General features: G+C 41.0%; 2 protein-coding genes across 2 annotated transcripts in view; one reads left to right on the top strand and one right to left on the bottom strand.

Moving 5' to 3' along the window:
- Positions 1-21025, top strand: part of bbs5 (Bardet-Biedl syndrome 5) — a 40398-nt gene that overhangs the window by 11525 nt on the left and 7848 nt on the right. Inside the window, exons 2-10 of the mRNA XM_060930211.1 lie at positions 5171-5253; positions 10824-10889; positions 11003-11052; positions 11140-11267; positions 14971-15106; positions 15940-16035; positions 16125-16187; positions 16272-16406; positions 16500-16583. Coding sequence (XP_060786194.1) covers positions 5171-5253; positions 10824-10889; positions 11003-11052; positions 11140-11267; positions 14971-15106; positions 15940-16035; positions 16125-16187; positions 16272-16406; positions 16500-16583 — 841 coding nt within the window. The remainder of the gene's footprint in view (positions 1-5170; positions 5254-10823; positions 10890-11002; positions 11053-11139; positions 11268-14970; positions 15107-15939; positions 16036-16124; positions 16188-16271; positions 16407-16499; positions 16584-21025) is intronic.
- The window catches only part of fastkd1 (FAST kinase domains 1), an 88158-nt gene continuing 68145 nt past the window's right edge, over positions 1013-21025 (bottom strand). The window contains exon 15 of the mRNA XM_060930206.1: positions 1013-1887. Coding sequence (XP_060786189.1) covers positions 1836-1887 — 52 coding nt within the window. The 3' untranslated portion in view covers positions 1013-1835. The remainder of the gene's footprint in view (positions 1888-21025) is intronic.

Raw genomic sequence — 21025 nt, 5'->3', positions numbered from 1 at the left:
TGCTCCGGTTTCCCCCACAGTCCAAAGACATGCAGGTTAGGTTAACTGGTGACTCTAAATTGACCGCAGGTGTGAATGTGAGTGTGAATGGTTGTCTGTGTCTATGTGTCAGCCCTGTGATGACCTGGCGACTTGTCCAGGGTGTACCCCGCCTTTCGCCCGTAGTCAGCTGGGATAGGCTCCAGCTTGCCTGCGACCCTGTAGAAGGATAAAGCGGCGAGAGATAATGAGATGAGATGAAATTGCAGTTTGAGTTGTGCGACTGTACTGTGTGTGTGTGTGTGTGTGTGAGTGAGGGTACACTGCCGTGGTGGTTGGCCTGGACATGGGCTCTCTGTGAAAGGGAGATGGAGTGTGTGGGACAACATGGACTATACTGGATGCGATGGGCACCATGAACTTTGTGTGTGTCAGTGAGAAGTGAGCTATGAGTGGGATAATGTGAAGGGGCATGATGTAGTTGGGGTCTATGCGTGTCTGTGGTGTGAGAGAGCATTCAGTGATGTGGATGTGGGAGAGCATGGACAGGATGTGATGGGGGAGAGTAGACTGAGTGTGTGAAGAGTGTGCATAGGCTGAATGTGTGGGGAGAGCATGAGATGAGTGTGTGAGAGAGCAAAGGCAGTGTATGGGGATCTAAGAATTTCGCCTGCATGCATAAATGTAATTTCCACCACACCATTGTAATTTCCACCCAAGAATGCAATGTGGTGGAAATTACGGTGGTGGAAATTACAATCCTACAGTTTTTTGAGGAAAAGTCTATGCTAACATCTTATATTAGCTAAGAAGTGGTATGTGCACGCAAAATACATCTATGTGCATTAAAAAAACAACTTATTTACAAACTCAATTGACGTTACGGCATGTTTGGAAATTACATACAATAAGGCCCAATCCCAATTCTAATTTCTACCCCTACCCCTCCCCCTTCCCCTTGGCCCTTCCCCTTGAAACTGAGCTACAAGGGATAGGGCTTGAAATTCAACCCCTATGTATTGGGATAGCCCTTCAACGATCGCATACGTCATCGCGTACCTCCGTCAGCGTTTACGTTAGCAAAACGCGACCAAATGCGTCATTGGCTGCGACCAGCCGCTACAGTCAGAGCCAGAACCAGAAATCTCTGCTGGCAGGGTGTGATTAACACCACTGAATGGGATATCTTTGGCACTTCGTGCACCACATCCGACAGAATGAGGTGTCAGAACACTCATGTAAACAATAAAAGCGAGAATAACAGAACAAAACGTACGCAGTCAAGCAACCGAAAACAATACTCACTCCCAAAGCTTTTTAGCAGCAGCTTGGATTTCAGAAATCGCTGCTCATTCTCAGCTCGAAAGCGAATCAAGCGGCGTGTTTCCTCTGGATAACAACTTAAAACACGTAAATAATGGAGAAAATACATTTATGACAATCTTTCGCCGCGGGAACCGCCATCTTTCTGAAATCCGCATGAAATCTCGCTGAAATCCGCATGGCATTATGGGAAATCACTCAAACCCCTTCGTTCGGAGTCAGCTCCAGGAAAATCTCCGTTTGGAGGGGTACAGAAGCCCTACCCCTTCCCCTACCCCTCCGCGTTAACTGGGATTGGGATACCCCTACCCCTTCACGTGAACGCGCAAAATGGAGGGGAAGGGCCAAGGGGTTGGTCTAAGGGGTGAAATGGGATTCGGCCTAAAAATATTTTCATTTCAAGCTATATTTACCTTGGCTTTTCTTCAAAAGTTGATGGATGAAGTCAAAATTCCCTCCATATCAGACATGTTCTCTGGTGTCACTGTTCATCTCCACAGAAAATACCCAAACAATCTTTCATACAAACCTTTTTAAGGGACATCACAGTGTTGTGGTGGAAATTGCAGCAATAGTGTGGGACAACTACATTTGGTTAAAAAAAAAACACACACATAAACAGTTGAATGACCTCGAATACCCCAATTATGTTTTGATTATTTTACTGATACTTTATTCAGTGACATTTTAAAACATTAGAAAAAACATTTTTTTCAATTAATTTTTATCATTGAAGATCAAAAGTCTGGGTGTGGGACAACCACAAAACAGCAACATTTGCATATATAATGATGTTGAAAAAGGTGAAAAAGTCATCATACACTACCAGTACAAATTTCCTAAAACACTCTCATTGTAAAGATAACTATAAAGGTGTGAAATTTCCCTTTTTTTTCTTTCTTTCATAAAATATGATCAAAGGACATAAAAGTGCCCGTAGTCTAAGAATCACCCATACATGTGCTTTCACTGGTGTTGCAAACAATCACTGGTTAGTTTCTTACATCTTTTACATGTACTTCAATAACTTCGTCAAATTTTTATGTGTATACTCTCGTGTTCCAAATAATCGTACATGTACAATTATTCTTTTTTACAAAACAAACTGAGCTATACGCACTTATTTGGGTCTGTACATTTGTTGAACCCCCACATGAGTCAAAGCTATACCCTTATTTGGGTCTGTACGCTGTTGTGTGGCGTCGCGTTACTAAGTAGTCTCTCGTGCGCCAGTCAGACAGCGTTTAATTTTAGTTTGCCTCATCGCTATTGTGTTTACCTTATTATTACGGTATAACAACAACTGATTCCCATAAAGTTTATTATCTAAGTTTTGGGTGACCAGGGTCCCTGACACTGACCCCCCCCAACCAAAATCTATTTCGCATACTGGAAACGGAGCATTTTTATTTTTACTTTTTGCAAATTTTGATGAATTAAAAACTTCATACAAAACATCCGACAAAATCATTTCCGCTTAGAATGTAAACAAACTGGCAAAATGACAGGAGCAATTTGTGAAAAATGTGATGATAATAATAATTCTTGAAAAATTAAAAATAAAAATTTGTTCTTACAATCAAATACTTTTATTCCATATTTTGTTGCTTTTTTTGTATTTATGGGGTTTTGTTTTCGAGTCGAGGTTTTATTTCGTCCTCGGTTGGTTCAGCAACACGCTCCGCCATTTTGTTTTTCTCTATTCACAGTATATGAGCTGATAGCCTAGTAGTAGAGTAGCCAATCAGAGTGCGCAATTGCTTATATCCAGTGAATGTGGATAGAATAAGTTAATAAATAATTTTTAAAAAATTTTCCTGACATGAGTGTTTTACTGGGAAATATGGCACTCGGATTTTTCATACAAGCAACATCTAGGACATGGAGAACCAAAACTGTGCCATATAAAGAGAATATTTCAAGGTTGCACGAAGATAGGAAGTTTATCTTCGAGTGGTGAAAATATTTTCAACACGAGAAGATAAACTTCATATCTTCGTGCCACAGTGTAATGCTCTTTATATTATATGGACACATCCACCAAAAAAAAGAAAACAAAAAAAACGCAAGTTAATCAAAAGAATTTTAACTTTGAACCAGTTCGCCATTTTGACAATGCACGTCTAGGAGTGACCTCATCGGCGTGAAATATTGGAAAATGTTTCACTCAGATCCATGATGTATTTTGTCTGAAAAATGGGAGTTTTTCAACATGAGAATATAAACTGTGACATATGTGTGTGTGTTATTTACCAGCTGGGAGGTCCGCATCGTGAAATACCGTGACCGAGGTCTTGAAAGTACTGAGCGAGGCCCTCTGGGCCGAGGTCAGTATTCAAGGCTGAGGTCACGGTATTTCACCATACGGACCGACCTTAAGCTGGTAAATAATATATTTATTTTTTTCTTTACCAAATTCTAACAGAAAACGAGAGCGCCCGAAAGGGAAAACCGAGCCGAGGGGAGCCGCCATTTTGGATCCTCATTCACGGCTGTAATGCAAATTGCTTTCTCCTCGGTATACAAGTGCACTTCCATGGCAGGAAAAAAACTACATTTTGCCGCCTATGTAGTCCCCTATTTATACAAAATTGAGTCATTCAGGATTCAGCCATGTTTTTGCTCGGCATTAGCAACAGTTAGAGGTTTTTAGCTTTCTCCTGAAATGTTTTATTTTATTTCGTCTTCCTCAGGGTAGTAAAACTCACTTTCGCTGTGAACACTATCGTTATCAATATTCATGCTGTAAAATTAATGCTATTCTCCTGAGAAATGCTGGCAAAAATTTATAAGATTTTTGATAATCTTATAAATAAATCTTATTAAAAAATGTTGACAAAAAATGCTACTATGTTTGTTGTTGTTGTGAACGAGCGAGTCGCCAGAGGTCCGTATCCGGGGTCTGTAACTGGGGTCCATATCGTAGGATACAGACCTGCTCGCCAGCCAATCAGAGCGCAGGATTTGATGGAAACCGGACCGCGAAAAAAATAAAGAGAATTATTATATGGACACGAGTGTTTTACTAGGAAATACGCCACTTGTATTTTTCATACGAGCTACATCCGGGACATGGAGATCCAAAACTGTGACAGAAATCTCCATATGTCACTTGTGAGGAAATTGATGAATTGTTTTGATAAATTTGGGGACTTTTTGTTTGTGAATGTGTCTATATAATAAAAAGAAAATCACACATTGGCTTGAAGATATGAAGTTTATCTTCCCGTGTTGAAAAACTCGCATTTTTCATATGAAATACATCGCGGATCTGAGAGACATATTTCCCGATATTTCACCATGATGACATCACTCTGTGTTTTCCCACTGACTAGACACACATTGTCAAAATGGTGAATCGGTTCAAAATTAAAATTCTTTTGATTAACTTGCATATTTTTGTGGATGTGTCCATATAATATAAAGAACATTACACAGTGGCGCGAAGATATGAAGTTTATCTTCTCGTGTTGAAAATATTTTCACTCGTTCGGTTTTCTCACTCGTGAATATATACATTCACTACCCGACGATAAACTTCATATCTTTGCGCAACTGTGTAACATCCTCTATATATGCCACTGTACTGATTTTTTAAAAAATCACAGACCACTTTGAAAACCACTGGTCTAATCAATGGGAAAAACAATACCATTTCCATCCATCCATCCATCCATCCATCCATCCATTATCTGTAGATGTTTTATCCTGTTCTACAGGGTCGCAGGCAAGCTGGAGCCTATCCCAGCTGACTACGGGCGAGAGGTGGGGTACACCCTGGACAAGTCGCCAGGTTATCACAGGGCTGACACAATACCATTTGTGTTTTGTTAATTATTGTTTATTATGATTATTTGCTTGATTTCAGACAGATGAAAACCAGGCCGGGTGAGGTCCTCATCGACTGCCTGGATTCAATCGAAGACACTAAAGGAAATAATGGCGATAGAGGTGTTTATCTCATTTAGTTTCTTTGTAAATATTAAAGCCTTTCAGATTTTTCAAGTTTAGGTCATAAAAAGAATTTTCCCCGACACCCAATTATTTTTGTTTAGTGGACCAAAAGCTACTGAATTCGAATCACAGACTTCCAATTTTATTAGTTTTTTTTAAATAAAACAATTAATGAATTTAGGGTCACGTGGCCCTAAATTCTCTGCTATTTTTACCTGCTTCACCATGAACCAATACAAGATACTACGTCATGCATCACATGTTGGGCTTTCCCCGTTCACGCAAAACATTGTGGGATACAAATTCGAAACTGGAGAGAACAATGGAGGACGCCAGTGTGTGAATGAAACGTGAAAGACCGACTACAGTAACGGAAAGCGAGAAAAGACATTATGTTCTATACAAAGGAAAGGAAACGCAGGACCAAACTACTGAATATCGGCGGTCAGCGAGCACCTCGGTGTGATCAGCTGTTCGTTTAGCGACAGAATGATGTAACGGTCAGTGCACGGTCAAAGGTAAACCTGTAGATGGCAGTAATGCAACACTGGATGCCAGCTGCCGTAAAACCCAAAAGAAGAAGGTAAACCTGCATATGCGCACACGGACTTCCTCTGTCTGAAATCGCGAAGCGAGCAATTTCATGCACATTATTTGCTTTGGAATCCCCTCAAATTAAAAAACTTCCCAGCCACAGAATGGCCTGATATTTTGTGAGATATTACAGAAATAATCATATACTGTATGACAATGACCAAATTTCAGAGGGAACTAAATTTCACAGATTTTATGAAATCGAAAGGCCGTCTCACTTTAAAATAATGAATTGGTGCTGCGTGATCTATACTCAGTGACCACTTTATGAGATACAGCTACCTTTTTTCTACTCATTGGCCATTTTTTTTAAAGTACACCTAACACGTTATTCTTGCTTTGGCTTTCTGTAAATATCTGTTGCAATACCCAGTTTGTTTAGTTCTAACAGGACTCTACAAGCATGGTTAAGCCAGCCTTAGTAGAAACTGGAGCACACGTACGTATATTCACCAGCCACTTTAATAGGAACTTGTTCTTGATTCGAAGATTCCCGTTCTTGGCTGCAGGACTGGAACGCAATGTGGTCTTCTGCTGTCGCATGCTGAGATGCTTTTCTGCTCACCACGGTTGTAAAGAGGTGCTATGAGTTACGATATCCCTTCCTGGGAGCTCGAACCAATCTGGCCGTTTTTCCTCTGACCTCTCTGATCAACAAGGCATTTGTTTCCACCCACAGACCTGTCACTCACTCAGTGTTTTTTGTTTTTCGCACGATTCTGTCTCTGTAAACTCTAGAGACTGTTGTGTGTGAAAACTCCAGGAGATCAGCAGTTTCTGAAATATTCAAACCAGTCCATCTGGCTCAAACCAGCACCCATGGCACAGTGAAAGAAAGTCACACTTTGAGATCACAGTTTTTCCCGTTCTGATGTTTGAAGCGAACATTAACTGAAGTGCTTGATTTGTATCTGCATGATTTTATGCATTGCGCTGCTGTCAAAGGATCGGCTGATTAGAGAACTGCACAAACCAGCAGGTGGATGGGTGTTCCTAATAAAGTGGCCAGTGAGTGAAGCTTTATTAGACACATCTACCTTGTTTGCCTGCTGCTGGAGACTAGAAAACTTTTAAATGCACAGTATGTCTGTTCTTTGGCCATATAGTGGGTTTAATTACGAGGTTTCAGAAAAAAAAAAAATCCCAGTAACACCGCTGCACTTGTACCAGCACGACATACAATATCGTGTCAGCGTTAATGTTTTATCCAAATACCTGATATACCAGGGGTGGGCAATTATTTTTTCCATAGGGCCACATGAGAAACAGAAAATTTTGTGGAGGGCCGGACCATAAGGCTGAACTAAATTCTGCATAATATTAATTGTATTTATATAAAGCAATAAATATCATTGTTTTTACAAGCTGCTAAGACTGGTAAGAGTATGGAAAAAACGAGGTTGCCTTACAAAAAATGTCATTTATTCAATCTAATTTCCCAAAACAATGGTTAACAAAATGTGAACGTTTGTACCATTTTTTTTCAGTCACATTCACCCCAAAACACAATAAAGACATCACAATATTGTCTTTCTACTCCAAATATCAAGCAAGATACATCATATTATAATAATGATGCCCACATTTGTAGTTTAATCACCTCATTTGGTGTTTTTTATTTGTTCAGTGAGAGAAATCTAGTCTCTGTTGGTCTTTAACGAGTGCATCAGAGTCAGGTTGAATGTCTGAGGTGGAGATGCGAAGCACAGCTGACAGATGATCATCAGTTGATTCGGTGTAGGTATCAGATCTACAGATTGGCTCGGGCTCCGGCGCCTGCTGGTGACGTCGCACTATGTGATTGGCTGGACCGTTTGAAGGATGACGTACAAGTTTGTGGTTGGCCTGGACAAATTACGGAAGTAGTTATCGCGGGATTAGGTTTTGTGGGATTTCATGTCATGTTCATGTTGCGCGCATTGCGTTTTTGTTGAACACAACTTCAAAATAAAAGCAATGCACATTCAGTCCATGCATGGGGTAAAATTAGAAATACGTTTATTTTGTAATTTCTAATTAACCTTACGCGGGCCGGTCAGAATGAACCAAAGGGCCGGATGCGGCCTGCGGGCCGGAAAATGCCCAGGTCTGTGATATACAGTACTGTGCAAAAGTCTTAGGCCCCCTATTTTTTTCATACAAACTTTGTTATAGATTTCTATTTTATGACTTCTACATTATCGATTCAGTACGAAAACATTTTTGAGTCCAAATGTTCGTCTTCCAGCACAAAATTGGTTGTCAATGATTTGCTGTTAGCTGCTGACACTGGCCATGTCAGTATACTTGTTCTCCTCGGCCTTACAGCAGCTTTTGACACTGTATGTCACAATCTTTTATTGAGCCGCTTAGAAACTCTGCTTGGCATCACTGGTTCTTCTTTAGCCTGGTTCAAATCTTATCTTACCATGAGAGAACAGTTTGTGTCAATTGGAGACTTTAGATCCCCTAAATCACCCCTCCTTCATGGTGTCCCTCAGGGCTCTGTCCTGGGACCCTTATTATTTGTAATATACATCCTTCCTCTTGGCCACATAATACAGCATTATGGGCTTAACTTTCACTGTTATGCAGATGACACCCAAATTTACATTCGAACCAAACCCTCTTACCCACTCCCTCCGTCCAATCTCGTCAACTGTCTAAATGCAGTTAACAACTGGATGGTGCAGAACTTTCTTAAATTGAATCAAGACAGAACAGAAGCCATCCTCATTTCCACCCCTTCTATCTTGAAAAAACTGGAGCACTCACAGCTATCTATTCCTGGTTATTTCACCTTCACTACTGTTGAAGTAAGAAATCTGGGTGTTATTCTGGACTCTACTCTCTCTTTTGACTCACACATTAAAAGTATTACTAAAACAGCTTTTTTTCACCTGAAAAGTCTCTCCAAACTCCGTCCCTCTTTAACTTCATCTGCAGCTGAAATGCTTATACATGCTTTTGTCACCTCAAGACTGGACTACTGCAATGCCCTGCTCGATGGCATCCCAGCCAAGCGACTAAATAGGCTGCAATATGTCCAAAACTCAGCTGCTAGGGTAGTCACTCACACCAGGCCCTGAGATCATATTACTCCTATTCTATACAACCTGCACTGGCTCCCAGTTAAATACCGCATCCAGTACAAAATTATCTTACTTGTCTACAAATCCCTACATAACCTGGCCCCTCCCTATTTATCAAATCTCCTAACTCCATATCAGTTACCTCTAAATCTTCGTTCCACAGATGTCCACCTATTAGCAGTCCCTTACTCTCGGCTCTGCTCTATGGGTGACAGGGCTGTCAGTGTAAATGGCCCTAAGCTGTGGAATGCCCTGCCACTAGCGTTGCACCAATGCTCAACACTGTCCTCTTTCAAAAAACAGCTAAAAACACATCTCTTTAGCTTGGCCTTTTCTCTTTGATTTTTAATAACGTTATTATTATTATTGATTTCTTATTATTTTATTATTGTTGTTATTCTATTGTTTTGCTTTTTATTGTTTGTTTTTTACTGTTCAGTGTCCTTGGGTACCTTGAAAGGCGCTTATAAATAAAATGTATTATTATTATTTAAAATTAAATGTTACAGAAAAAAAAAAGTTTGTATCTGAGCAGCATATTCCATAAGAGAGCACTTTTCAGATTAAAAAAGAAAACATAACGAAGGCTGCTGGGTTTTGGTGCAAAATGAAGAAGCGAGTGTGACAGTCAAAATGTCCAGAAGAACTGTGGCTGGTTCTGTAAGATGCTCAGTAAAACCTACAGCTCCTTTCCGCATAAAACTGCACTCATAGTACCTGAGACTACTTTTTTTTTTTAAAGCAAAGGGTCGTCTCACATCAAATACTGACTTTGTTTCATTTATTATGGCTTACTGGTTACAGTAATTTTTTTTACGTTGAAATATTTAATTTCATTATTTTTAAGCCATTTTTGGTCTACGGCATTTCTTTACATGTGCCCAAGACTTTTGGACGGTCCTGTAGGTGTAAGTATAGGTGTGGCGATAGATGGACATTAAAGGGCATATCACGGGTAAACTCAGGAGCCAGATCAATGTAATTCTCCTATTTTATATTAAACTTTGGTCAAATATCTGTCACATTTTGCATTTTGTGCAATTTTTTTACCTTGCGCAATACCAGAAAAATTAAATTGAAATCAAGCCATTTGAGGCGAATTGGTCCGCCTCTGAAAAAACTTGGCATTTGGATTTCCCGGCAAACATTGATTTTTGTGACGTTGCGTGCGGGACGCCTCCTTCTGAATCCTGCGTCAGCGCTGGTTTGTTTATGAGAAAACGACCTGGTGGTTTTCTGCAAATTTCTTCAACGTTATCGCGTAATTATTAAAATGGTTAACAGATGTATCGTAGGAGGGCGTAGCAACACCAATCTTGATGGGATTAGTACTCATCGTTTTCCACATCGCGCTCAGGTGACAATTCCATATTTCAAGGCAAAATCGCTCGCTGCTAAACTTGGTCTACACAGGCTGTGCACTGAAACCGTGCAAAGCTCTCGCAGCCTGCTGGCGCTTCCGCAGGTGACGTCACGAATCTGGCTTCAGACTCCCTTGGGATTTTTCCAGACGCGTTTTGTTATTTTATTTTTTTTCTGCTGTAGACAGATGGCCTTGTGCAAAATTACCCTTCTGGATGAGTGTGTAAAGGGGACATACTTTCATATAAAAAATGAATTTGGTCCAGGATATGCACTTTAAGGGTCAGTAACTGTTTACCTACAGAAAGACTTGTATAGTAGGTTTACCTGATAAAGTGGACAATGAGTGTCTATACAGTGTATGCTTACCTAATAAACTAGTCAGTATTCAGTATTTATTCAGTATTTTATCATCCACTAGCACATTGTATGAGCCAGTAAACAAAGCAAAACAAAATGAAAGTGAGAAGTTGTGGGATGTGTTTTTTTTTTTTTTAAATATGAGGAGATACTGACTCTATATTCAATTCCTTCCTAAAGGAAGACTCCTGGTGACCAATCTAAGAATCATCTGGCATTCTGTCGCCTTGCCAAGGGTTAACTTATGTAAGTGTTATCGATTACAAATATGAAAAAAAAAATAGCCTATCAGTGTCTGTAAGAATTCCTAACTGTATAACCTGCACCCCATGACTTTTTTTTTTAAATCTAATCTACAGCTGTAGGATACAATTCTGTCATAAACATCACGACAAGAACAGCAAATTCAGTAAGGATACTGCACTTGTGTTTACATCATTGATCAGTCACTTTCGGTTCGACTTTCGAATTGCATATGACATGATGTCTGTTGCAGAAATTGAGGGGGCAGACTGAAGCTCTCTACATCTTGACGAAATCTAATAACACAAGATTTGAGTTTATCTTCACCAACGTCATTCCTGGAAGTCCAAGACTCTTCACGTCCGTCATTGCTGTACACAGGTATGGAGTCACACATCTTTCCATCGTGAATTTCACACTTCACACCCAGGGTTAATCAGCTCTGGCTCATTTATACATGTCACCCATTTATATATATATATATATATATATATATATATATATATATATATATATATATATATGGGTTTCCTCCGGGTGCTCCGGTTTCCCCCACAGTCCAAAGACATGCAGGTTAGGTTAACTGGTGACTCTAAATTGACCGTAGGTGTGAATGTGAGTGTGAATGGTTGTCTGTGTCTATGTGTCAGCCCTGTGATGACCTGGCGACTTGTCCAGGGTGTACCCCGCCTTTCGCCCGTAGTCAGCTGGGATAGGCTCCAGCTTGCCTGCGACCCTGTAGAAGGATAAAGCGGCTAGAGATAATGAGATGAGATATATATATACACACACTGCCATTCAAAAGTTTGGGGTCACTTTGAAATGTCCTTATTTTTGAAAGAAAAGCACTGTTCTTTTCAATGAAGATCACTTTAAACTAATCAGAAATCCACTCTATCCATTGCTAATGTGGTAAATGACTATTCTAGCTGCAAATGTCTGGTTTTTGGTGCAATATCTCCATAGGTGTATAGAGGCCCATTTCCAGCAACTATCACTCCAGTGTTCTAATGGTACAATGTGTTTGCTCATTGCCTCAGAAGGCTAATGGATGATTAGAAAACCCTTGTACAATCATGTTAGCACAGCTGAAAACAGTTGAGCTCTTTAGAGAAGCTATAAAACTGACCTTCCTTTGAGCAGATTGAGTTTCTGGAGCATCACATTTGTGGGGTCGATTAAATGCTCAAAATGGCCAAAATAATGTCTTGACTATCTTTTCTATTCATTTTACAACTTATGGTGGTAAATAAAAGTGTGACTTTTCATGGAAAACACAAAATTGTCTGGCTGACCCCAAACTTTTGAACGGTAGTGTATGTACACACATATACAAGTTTGTAGATATTTTAGTTGATTATTTACAGAAAACGCGACAGGCTGTGCTGGTATAGGAAAATAATCAAGAGTGGTTTTGTGATGCTACCCTAGTACCCCAATACCACTCCACAGCTGATTATTTTCCAATAATAACAGCATGTTCTGAAGTGTTTTGTTCCTCTTATACTACAGAAATTTGACAAAGCTTATACAAGGGTACTTCAAAAAGTCCTCGGCCTCACCCGGAAACAAGGGGTGTAAGTCCCATTTTGGGGCATAACTGTATACTATAAAGCCTTATATCACTGCCAACATAGTGGTTAGCACTGTCGCCTCACAGCAAGAAGGTTCCGGGTTCAAGCCCAGCAGCCGGCGAGGGCCTTTCTGTGCAGAGTTTGCATGTTCTCCCCGTGTCTGCGTGGGTTTCCTCTGGTTTCCCCCACAGTCCAAAGACATGCAGGTTAGGTTAATGTGGGGCAGCCATGGGCTGAAGTGCCCTTGAGCAAGGCACCTAACCCCCAACTGCTCCCCGGGTGCTGTCGCATGGCTGTCCACTGCTCTGGGTATGTGTGTGTGCTCATTGCTCACTTGTGTGTGCATATGTGGGTCAAATGTAGAGGAGGATGCAAATGCACTGTGTGTTTAAGTCTGTGCTTGAGTGTACGTGTGACAAATAAAGGCTACTTCTTCTTCTTCAAAAACTCAAATGAAAAAAGCAATCAAAGAAAAAAAGGAGAGGAAAGCTTCGAGCTGGTGTGCTGTTGCTCCAGGACAATGTGCCCGTCCACACAGCAGCAAAATGTGGCTTTGAACTGTTGCCCCATGCACCTTACTCACCCGACCTGGCACCATGTTTCCCAAACTGAAATCCCACTTGCGTGGTCGCCATTTTCAGAGTGATGATGAAGTCATCCATGCTGTTGAGGAGGATCCGTGACCACCTTCCATGAAGGGATAGTGAAGCTTGAACAACAGTAGACCAAGTGCATTGAAGTTAAAGGAGACTATGTAGAAAAATAATGCAAGAACAATCTTTCTCCTGTGGCATTTTCTGGGTGAGGCCGAGAACTTTTTGAAGTCCCCTCATAATTTTGTATTTATTAATTAATGATAGACCATACTTTTATCCATTTTTTAATTTTTATTTTAAGCCTTTATTTATCACGTACATTAGAGCACAGTGAAATTCTTTCTCTGTATTTAACCCATCTCGGGATGTAAGCGCACGCATGCACGCGCACACACAAAGCAGTGAGCGGCTGTGCTGCATTGCCCAGGGGTTAGGTTAAGTGCTCAAGGGCACTTCAGCCATTCCTGCTCATCCAAGGAATCAAACCGGAGACCTTTTGGTCTCAAAGCTGCTTCCCTAACCTTTAGGCCATGGCTTCTCCTGTATAGTTGTGTTCCCTTATATACTTCCCCATTTATAGTTGCGTAATGTCATTGAACATTTGTGAAACAAGCAGTGTTGTAGTCAAGTCACTAAACCTCGAGTCCAAGTCTAGTCTCGAATCCCCAGTGTTCAAGTCCAAGCCATTAAAAAAAATTTTGAGTCGAGTCCACTATTGATCCAAGTCAAGTCCGAGAACAAAACTCCAATTGCACCATTTGGCGGTGGCTGTTTTAGCGCCATTAACATTAATTTGTTCCTGAACATGATGTATGAACAGGTGAATGTGCATTCTCTTTGTCAGGGAGTGTGAAGTATTCTGTCAGAGATGGTTGGGAGATGGATGTAATTGCAGAAGGTGTGTTTATTAATACAAGTGAAGAGGGTAAACAATCCAGAACAGCAAGCAAAATCGTAAAACAGTGAAACAGGCAACAGGTCAAGCGAGGCACAAACAGGCTATCGTAGACTCGGCAGAATCAAAGACGAGAAACGAGAAATCAGGGATCAGGAACCCAAACAAGGAAATAAGGCTCAGTAATGTGTCAGCAACGCAACTCAATACTTCGCAAAGTAAGTATGTTTTCACAGTTTTTATATCGGCGCACTGATTGCGCCTTAATCCTGTGCAGGTGTAAGTCCTTTACGACACGTGCGCGAGAGTCCGCTTGGTGCATGCGCTGTCTGGAGCGCGCCCGAGAGTCTATCTGATGCACGCGCCAAGGTGCGCAGGTGTGACATTCTTGCACGAAATTAGTACAAAATTAATGTAGGTATAAATATCTTATGCCAAATTATTATGGCATGTTACAAAACATAAAGAAAAAATCAGAGTCCTCGTCTCCAATTTACGAGTCCGAATGCAGTTAATGCACGAGTCCGAGTCATCAGTGCTCAAGTCCAAGTCGAGTCACGAGTCCTTAAAATTAGGGCACGAGTCAGACTTGAGTACTACAAGGCTGGAAACAAGTTAGTTTGTGTATCACTTGTGTTATAGCAGCTGTAAACATTTTGTTCCCTTACCAACTTGTCTTTTTTTTTTTTCCTCCTGAAGTTAATATGACAAAAAACAGCTGGGCAACAGAGTCTCCTTCCAAAAGTGCTAACCAGAAAAACTTAAAAACATAGAAAACTTCACATCAGTGTTTACATTGTGTTTATCTATCAGCTTAGTATGTGACGTGTCCAACATACAAGTCCGTGGTGCAAGGAGTCGTTATAGAAATGACCGTGTGTTGAAGACGGAACTATTGTACGAGCTCATGTTATAGAAAATTAATCAACATCATCTAACCAATCAGATTTGAGAACTTAACAGCGATGTGGTATAATGGCTTTTAAGCCAAGATCTAAGCTGATGCCTTTTTTTTTCAGGGCTTATGAGACGTCCAAAATGTACCGGGATCTCAAATTAAGAGCAGCTTTGATTCAGAATAAGCAGCTGAGATTACTGCCACGTGAACAAGTGTATGATAAAATCAACGGAGTTTGGAATTTATCCAGTGATCAGGTACAATCAGAGTTGATATTGAGAAATGGGATCGGGTAAAAAAAAAATTAGTGCTGTCAAAAATGTCGCGTTATTAACGCGTTAACTTGACTCAATTTTAACGGCGATAATTTTTTTATCGCGAGATTAACGCTCTGTGACATGATGCCACGCCCCGCACAGCCAGCGTCCTCTGCCCTCCCCCGAAGAGCCACGGTGCTCGGTTTAGGTTTCGTTTTTCCATCGGCGGCTCCAGCCCCACTTTGCAGTGGCTGTGAGACAAGACGTGTTATGCTCTGCAATAAAAAAAAAAATACAAAACATTGGTACAACCAGTGTTCGAACTATGCTGATATTTTCGGGGGGGTCCCTTTTTTTTCCCTTGGGGGGGTGCTTGCGCTTGTCTCAGAGCGCGGATCTCCATCGCGCGCTCACTTCGGATATGCAAATGCTTCCCATTACACACGATTGCTATGTCAATAAACATCATTTTGCCAATATTTTAGAGACCCCCCAACATTTCCCAAATCATGTTTTCAAGGGATCTCATGTCTGTTTTAGGGGATCTCGGATCCCCCGAGTACCCCCGTAGCTCGAACGGTGAGCAAGCCCATTCACTTTTTTATGCTGATAAGAGAATTACAATGGTTTTTCATGTGACAAAAATGTGCGATTAAATTGCGATTAATCGTGAGTTAACTATGACAGTCGCGACATTAATCGCGATTAAATATTTTAATCGCTTGACAGCACTAAAAAAAATACATTTTTTAAAAATAATTTTGTGCTTTTTTTTTGGATAGTTTTATTTCCATAAACTTGAGATTTGATCCTTGGTTTGCTTTGCGTTTCAGGGTAACCTGGGCACTTTCTTCATTACTAATGTGAGGATAGTGTGGCACGCCAACATGAACGAAAGCTTCAACGTCAGCATTCCTTACTTGCAAATAGTAAGTATTTAATCTAGTAATCAGTAATTGTTGCTAAAATGCTTTCATTAGAATCTATTCGATTGTTCCTCTGTCCTTCTTTTGCAAAGCGCTCTATAAGGATTAGAGACTCCAAGTTTGGACTTGCGCTTGTGATCGAGAGCTCTCAGCAGGTGGGTCTGACTATAAACTCAGCAATTCAGATGTATAAAAAAAATGGTTGAAATTTCTTTTCTGAAAACCAATTGCCCTTTCAGACAGGTGGGTATGTACTGGGTTTTAAGATCGATCCGCTGGACAAGTTACAGGATGCAGTGAAGGAAATAAACTCTCTTCACAAAGTCTATTCTGCAAACCCAATTTTTGGTGTGGAATACGAGATGGAGGAAAAGGTAAATTAAACGATTTGTGGGTGGAAATGTGATGTCAGGTTCTTAAAAAACTACAAGGTCATTTCGCTAAGGTCACGTCTGATGTGAACACAGCCACAGCCGTTGGAGGAGCTAACAGTGGAGCAGCCTCCTGATGATGTCGAGATCGAGCCAGATGAACAGACTGATGCTTTTACAGTGAGTACCTTACCCCAGTGTGCTCACAAGACAAGAAGCCTTTATTTATCACACGTACACTCAAGCACAGACTTAAGCACAGTGAAATTCCTCCTCTTTTTCACATGACTGTAAACGCAGAAAGTACACCCACTTTCAAGTCTAGGTTTTAAGTATCAAGACATAATAAAAAAAAAAAATCATCTGGTCCTTACCAGGTCTTAAAATTAGGCAAATACAACCTCAGATGACCAATAACACATGACATATTCATGGGTGCAAGTATAAAATTTTCAAAAACCTGAAAAGTCTGACAAGGTCAGACGTGCATGGCACAGCCATGCGGGGGGGTTACAAAGGGAGGTGAGCCCCCCTTAGGGCTCGAAAAAAAAATTAAATTACAAGTTAAAATGGTTGTCTCTCATGCAAACATTTATAACATTTATTTTAAATTTACTTTAATTTTAACTTTATTCTATTTTATTCTTTATTCTATTCTGCTTGTTTTTTTTCTTTCTCCTATTTCTACTTTATTTTATTATTTTATTTCTACTATTGTTTAAATTCCTATTATTTTATTTTAATTCTTTTAATTCTTTTAATTAATTTAGAATAAAAATAAAATTATTTTATGTAATTTTATTTCTCTATTGTTTACTGTTTTTGTTTTTACTTCTGTAAAGCACATTGAACTGCCATTGTGTATGAAATGTGCTATATAAATAAACTTGCCTTGCCTTGCCTTGCCTATAATATTAATAGTTATATGATTTGCATATTCACATCAAATGTTTAATACATTTAATCAATTCATCTGAAATAACAATATTTCAAGTACAAGGCTTGATATTTCAAAACATCTAGCAACTACTAATTTAAATGTTGAAACAACCATTTTTAATATGCTTTTGCTGTGATACCTTTTTTACAATATATACACTGGAACAGCTGTGTTGAGTTGGTCGAACAACGTGCTACGTGCGTGAAACATGATATCACACATGTATAACACCGTGAAACAACGGGCTAGTCAGGACCGCTCGTCGGTGAGCGGCGTAGAAATTGAATGAGGTTTGTGGCGAAGACGAGATGAAAAGATTTGTCTCGTGCAGAGACTACCGCGGTAACCCGATAATACGCTGAGAGCAGAGCCAATGATTTTCCGTTTCGGACAATGAAAAATTCCGTTTCAATATTTCAGTTCAAAATTGTTCTGTTTGGCTCCAATTTAGTAATTCTGGCTGGCATAATTTTACTTGGGTTTCAAAGTATTGCATCTCTAGACACAAATGGTCCTTTGCATGATGAAGTCTCATCTCATCTCATTATCTCTAGCCGCTTTATCCTGTTCTACAGGGTCTCAGGCAAGCTGGAGCCTATCCCAGCTGACTACGGGCGAAAGGCGGGGTACACCCTGGACAAGTCGCCAGGTCATCACAGGGCTGACACATAGACACAGACAACCATTCACACTCACATTCACACCTACGGTCAATTTAGAGTCACCAGTTAACCTAACCTGCATGTCTTTGGACTGTGGGGGAAACCGGAGCACCCGGAGGAAACCCACGCGGACACGGGGAGAACATGCAAACTCCGCACAGAAAGGCCCTCGCCGGCCACGGGGCTCGAACCCAGGACCTTCTTGCTGTGAGGCGACAGCGCTAACCACTACACCACCGTGCCGCCCCGCATGATGAAGTCATTCATGAAAAAAAAGAAATAAATAAAATAATTACACTGACAGTAGGCTGATAAATTGCATTAATAAAAAAAATTAAAGTGGGATCTCAGATTGAGACAACTCAAAATATTTTACTTGACATACTGATAACAGATAAATCAAGAAACTAAGATCACCGTTAACTAAAAACCCATCTCGTATATAATATATGCAATATAATAGCATATATAATCTCAATATAATATTGAGAGTACTGATAAATTAATAGGGATAAATTAATATTCAGTAATACTTACTGAGCCTGTAATGACAATACTCATAACTGACTGTTTAAAAATATTACTCTATACCCATCTTTTTTAATACACCACAAACTCATGAAACAATGTTTCCTAACAGAACACACTCTCAAACAGACTAGAATAGTTTAACTTTGATTGTAATGACAGTCCTGAATATTCCTTGCAGATCAATCATTGAGCGCTCTCAGAGTTCCTAGAAACGCTGCTCAATATCGCCATTATGATAGAGCATCATAAGTTGTTTAGTGTTGGTCTCCGTGAGACTGAATCTTCTGTCATTTAGCAGATGTTTATACATGGAAAAGGAGCGCTCAACGTCCACACTCGCCACTGGCAACCATATGGCGTCCTTGGCCACCAGAGCATTTTGTTTCTTTTTCGCAGTCGCCATTCTGGTTGCGACGCGGGGAGCGAATCTGTAAACAAGCAGCTCATTGGCTGGCTAGGTGTGCCACAAGCCAATCACCGACAAAGCTGCCTTGACCGGAAAGGCATGTCTGCTTGGGCGCTAGCGGCAGTTACACAGAAGCCTTCTGCGGCAGTTACACTTTGATACGTGAGCAATGTTTCACTATAAAAATTCCGTAATTTCCGTCCGTTTTCCGCGATCACAGAAAATCATTGGCCCTATGAGAGTGAGACAGTGAGAGGGCCACCCCTATACCCCCCCCCCAAAAAAAATCTTAACGGATTTCGACGATTTGGAAAAATGACTTTTTCAGAACCGAAAAATCGGAGCTTCCGGCACATGCCGGAAAACTTGCACCCATGCAATTAGAAAAAGACTGTGCAAGTATGGCTTGTTTGGAAGGGTTGCCAGAAGAAAGCTTCTTCTGTCTAAAAAGAACACGGCAGCATGGCTTAGGTTTGCAAAGATGCATCTGAACAAGCCACAAGCCTTCTGGAACAATGTCCTTTGGACAGGGAGGCGAAGTGGCCAAGTGGTTAGAGCGCTTGACCACTAAGCGAACGGTCCCCGGTTCGAGCCTCGGCTCGACGGGGATCTGGGGCTCGCTCCCTGTCCACCCAGCAGTGAATGGGGACCTGGTGGAAACACTGGGGGAAGTAAGGTGGCGAGGAAAGGAACTGGCCAACCTACCTCACTATGCCGATGGCCCAGGATAAGTGCGCTCTCTAACAGGCACTCCCCCAATGTACGAATCGTATATGGGACCCTCTCTTCTTCTTCCTTTGGACAGATGAGACCCAAGTGGAAATGCTTGGCCATAATGCACAGTGCCATGTTTGGTGAAAACCAAACACAGCATATCAGCACAAACATCTCATACCAACCATCAAGCATGGTGGTGGAGGGGTGATGATTTGGGCTTGTTTTGCAGCTACAAGACCTGGGCACCTTGCAGTCATTGAGTCAAACATGAACAACTCCATATACCAAAGTATTCTAGAGGCAAATGTGAGGCCATCTGTCCAACAGCTAAAGCTTGGCCGCAATTGGGTCATGCAACAGGACAATGATCCCAAGCACACCATCAAATCTACAGCAGAATGGCTGAAAAAGAAAAGAATTAAGGTGCTGGAATGGCCAAGTCAAAGTCCAGACCTCAACCCAATTGAAATGATGTGGCAAGACCTTAAGAGATCTGTGCATAAACAAATGCCCTCGAACATGAATGAACTGAAGCAATGTTGTAAAGAAGAGTGGGCCAAAATTCCTCCACAACAATGTGAGAGACTGATAAAATCATACAGAAAACGATTGCTTCAAGTTATTGCTGCAAAAGGTGGTTCTACAAGTTACTGAATCATGGGGTGTACTTACTTTTTCACACACGGATTCTGCATTTTCACTTAATTTTTGTTAAATAAATAATGACATGGTGGAATCTGTGGCGGCACAGTGGTTAGCGCTGTCGCCTCACAGCAAGAAGGTCCGGGTTCGAGCCCCGTGGCCGGCGAGGGCCTTTCTGTGCGGAGTTTGCATGTTCTCCCCGTGTCCGCGTGGGTTTCCTCCGGGTGCTCTGGCTTCCCCCACAGTCCAAAGACATGCAGTTAGGTTAACTGGTGACTCTAAATTGACCGTAGGTGTGAATGTGAGTGTGAATGGTTGTCTGTGTCTATGTGTCAGCCCTGCGATGACCTGGCGACTTGTCCAGGGTGTACCCTGCCTTTCGCCCATAGTCAGCTGGGATAGGCTGCAGCTTGCCTGCGACCCTGTAGAACAGGATAAAGCGGCTAGAGATGATGAGATGATGGAATCTGTTGTGTGTTGCTTTACACCTGAGGTTAGATTTGCATAATTTTAGGACCTGGTAAGGATCAGGTTATTTTTTTGTGTCATGTCTTGATTGGTAAAACCATGTAACTGGAAGAGGGTGTACTTTCTTTTTCGCATGACTGTAACTCAGCTGAACATGCATACATACCCAGAGCAGTGGGCAGTTGAAAGGCATTCAGCCCAACCTTCAGGCCATGAATTCTCTTGGGTGATTATAGCACACCAGAGGGACCCAAAC

Source organism: Neoarius graeffei, chromosome 9, assembly GCF_027579695.1.
Source record: "Neoarius graeffei isolate fNeoGra1 chromosome 9, fNeoGra1.pri, whole genome shotgun sequence".
In the NCBI taxonomy this organism is placed as follows: domain Eukaryota; kingdom Metazoa; phylum Chordata; class Actinopteri; order Siluriformes; family Ariidae; genus Neoarius; species Neoarius graeffei.
Note: the sequence above shows the minus strand (reverse complement) of the source record. Positions and strands in the feature narration are given on the sequence as shown.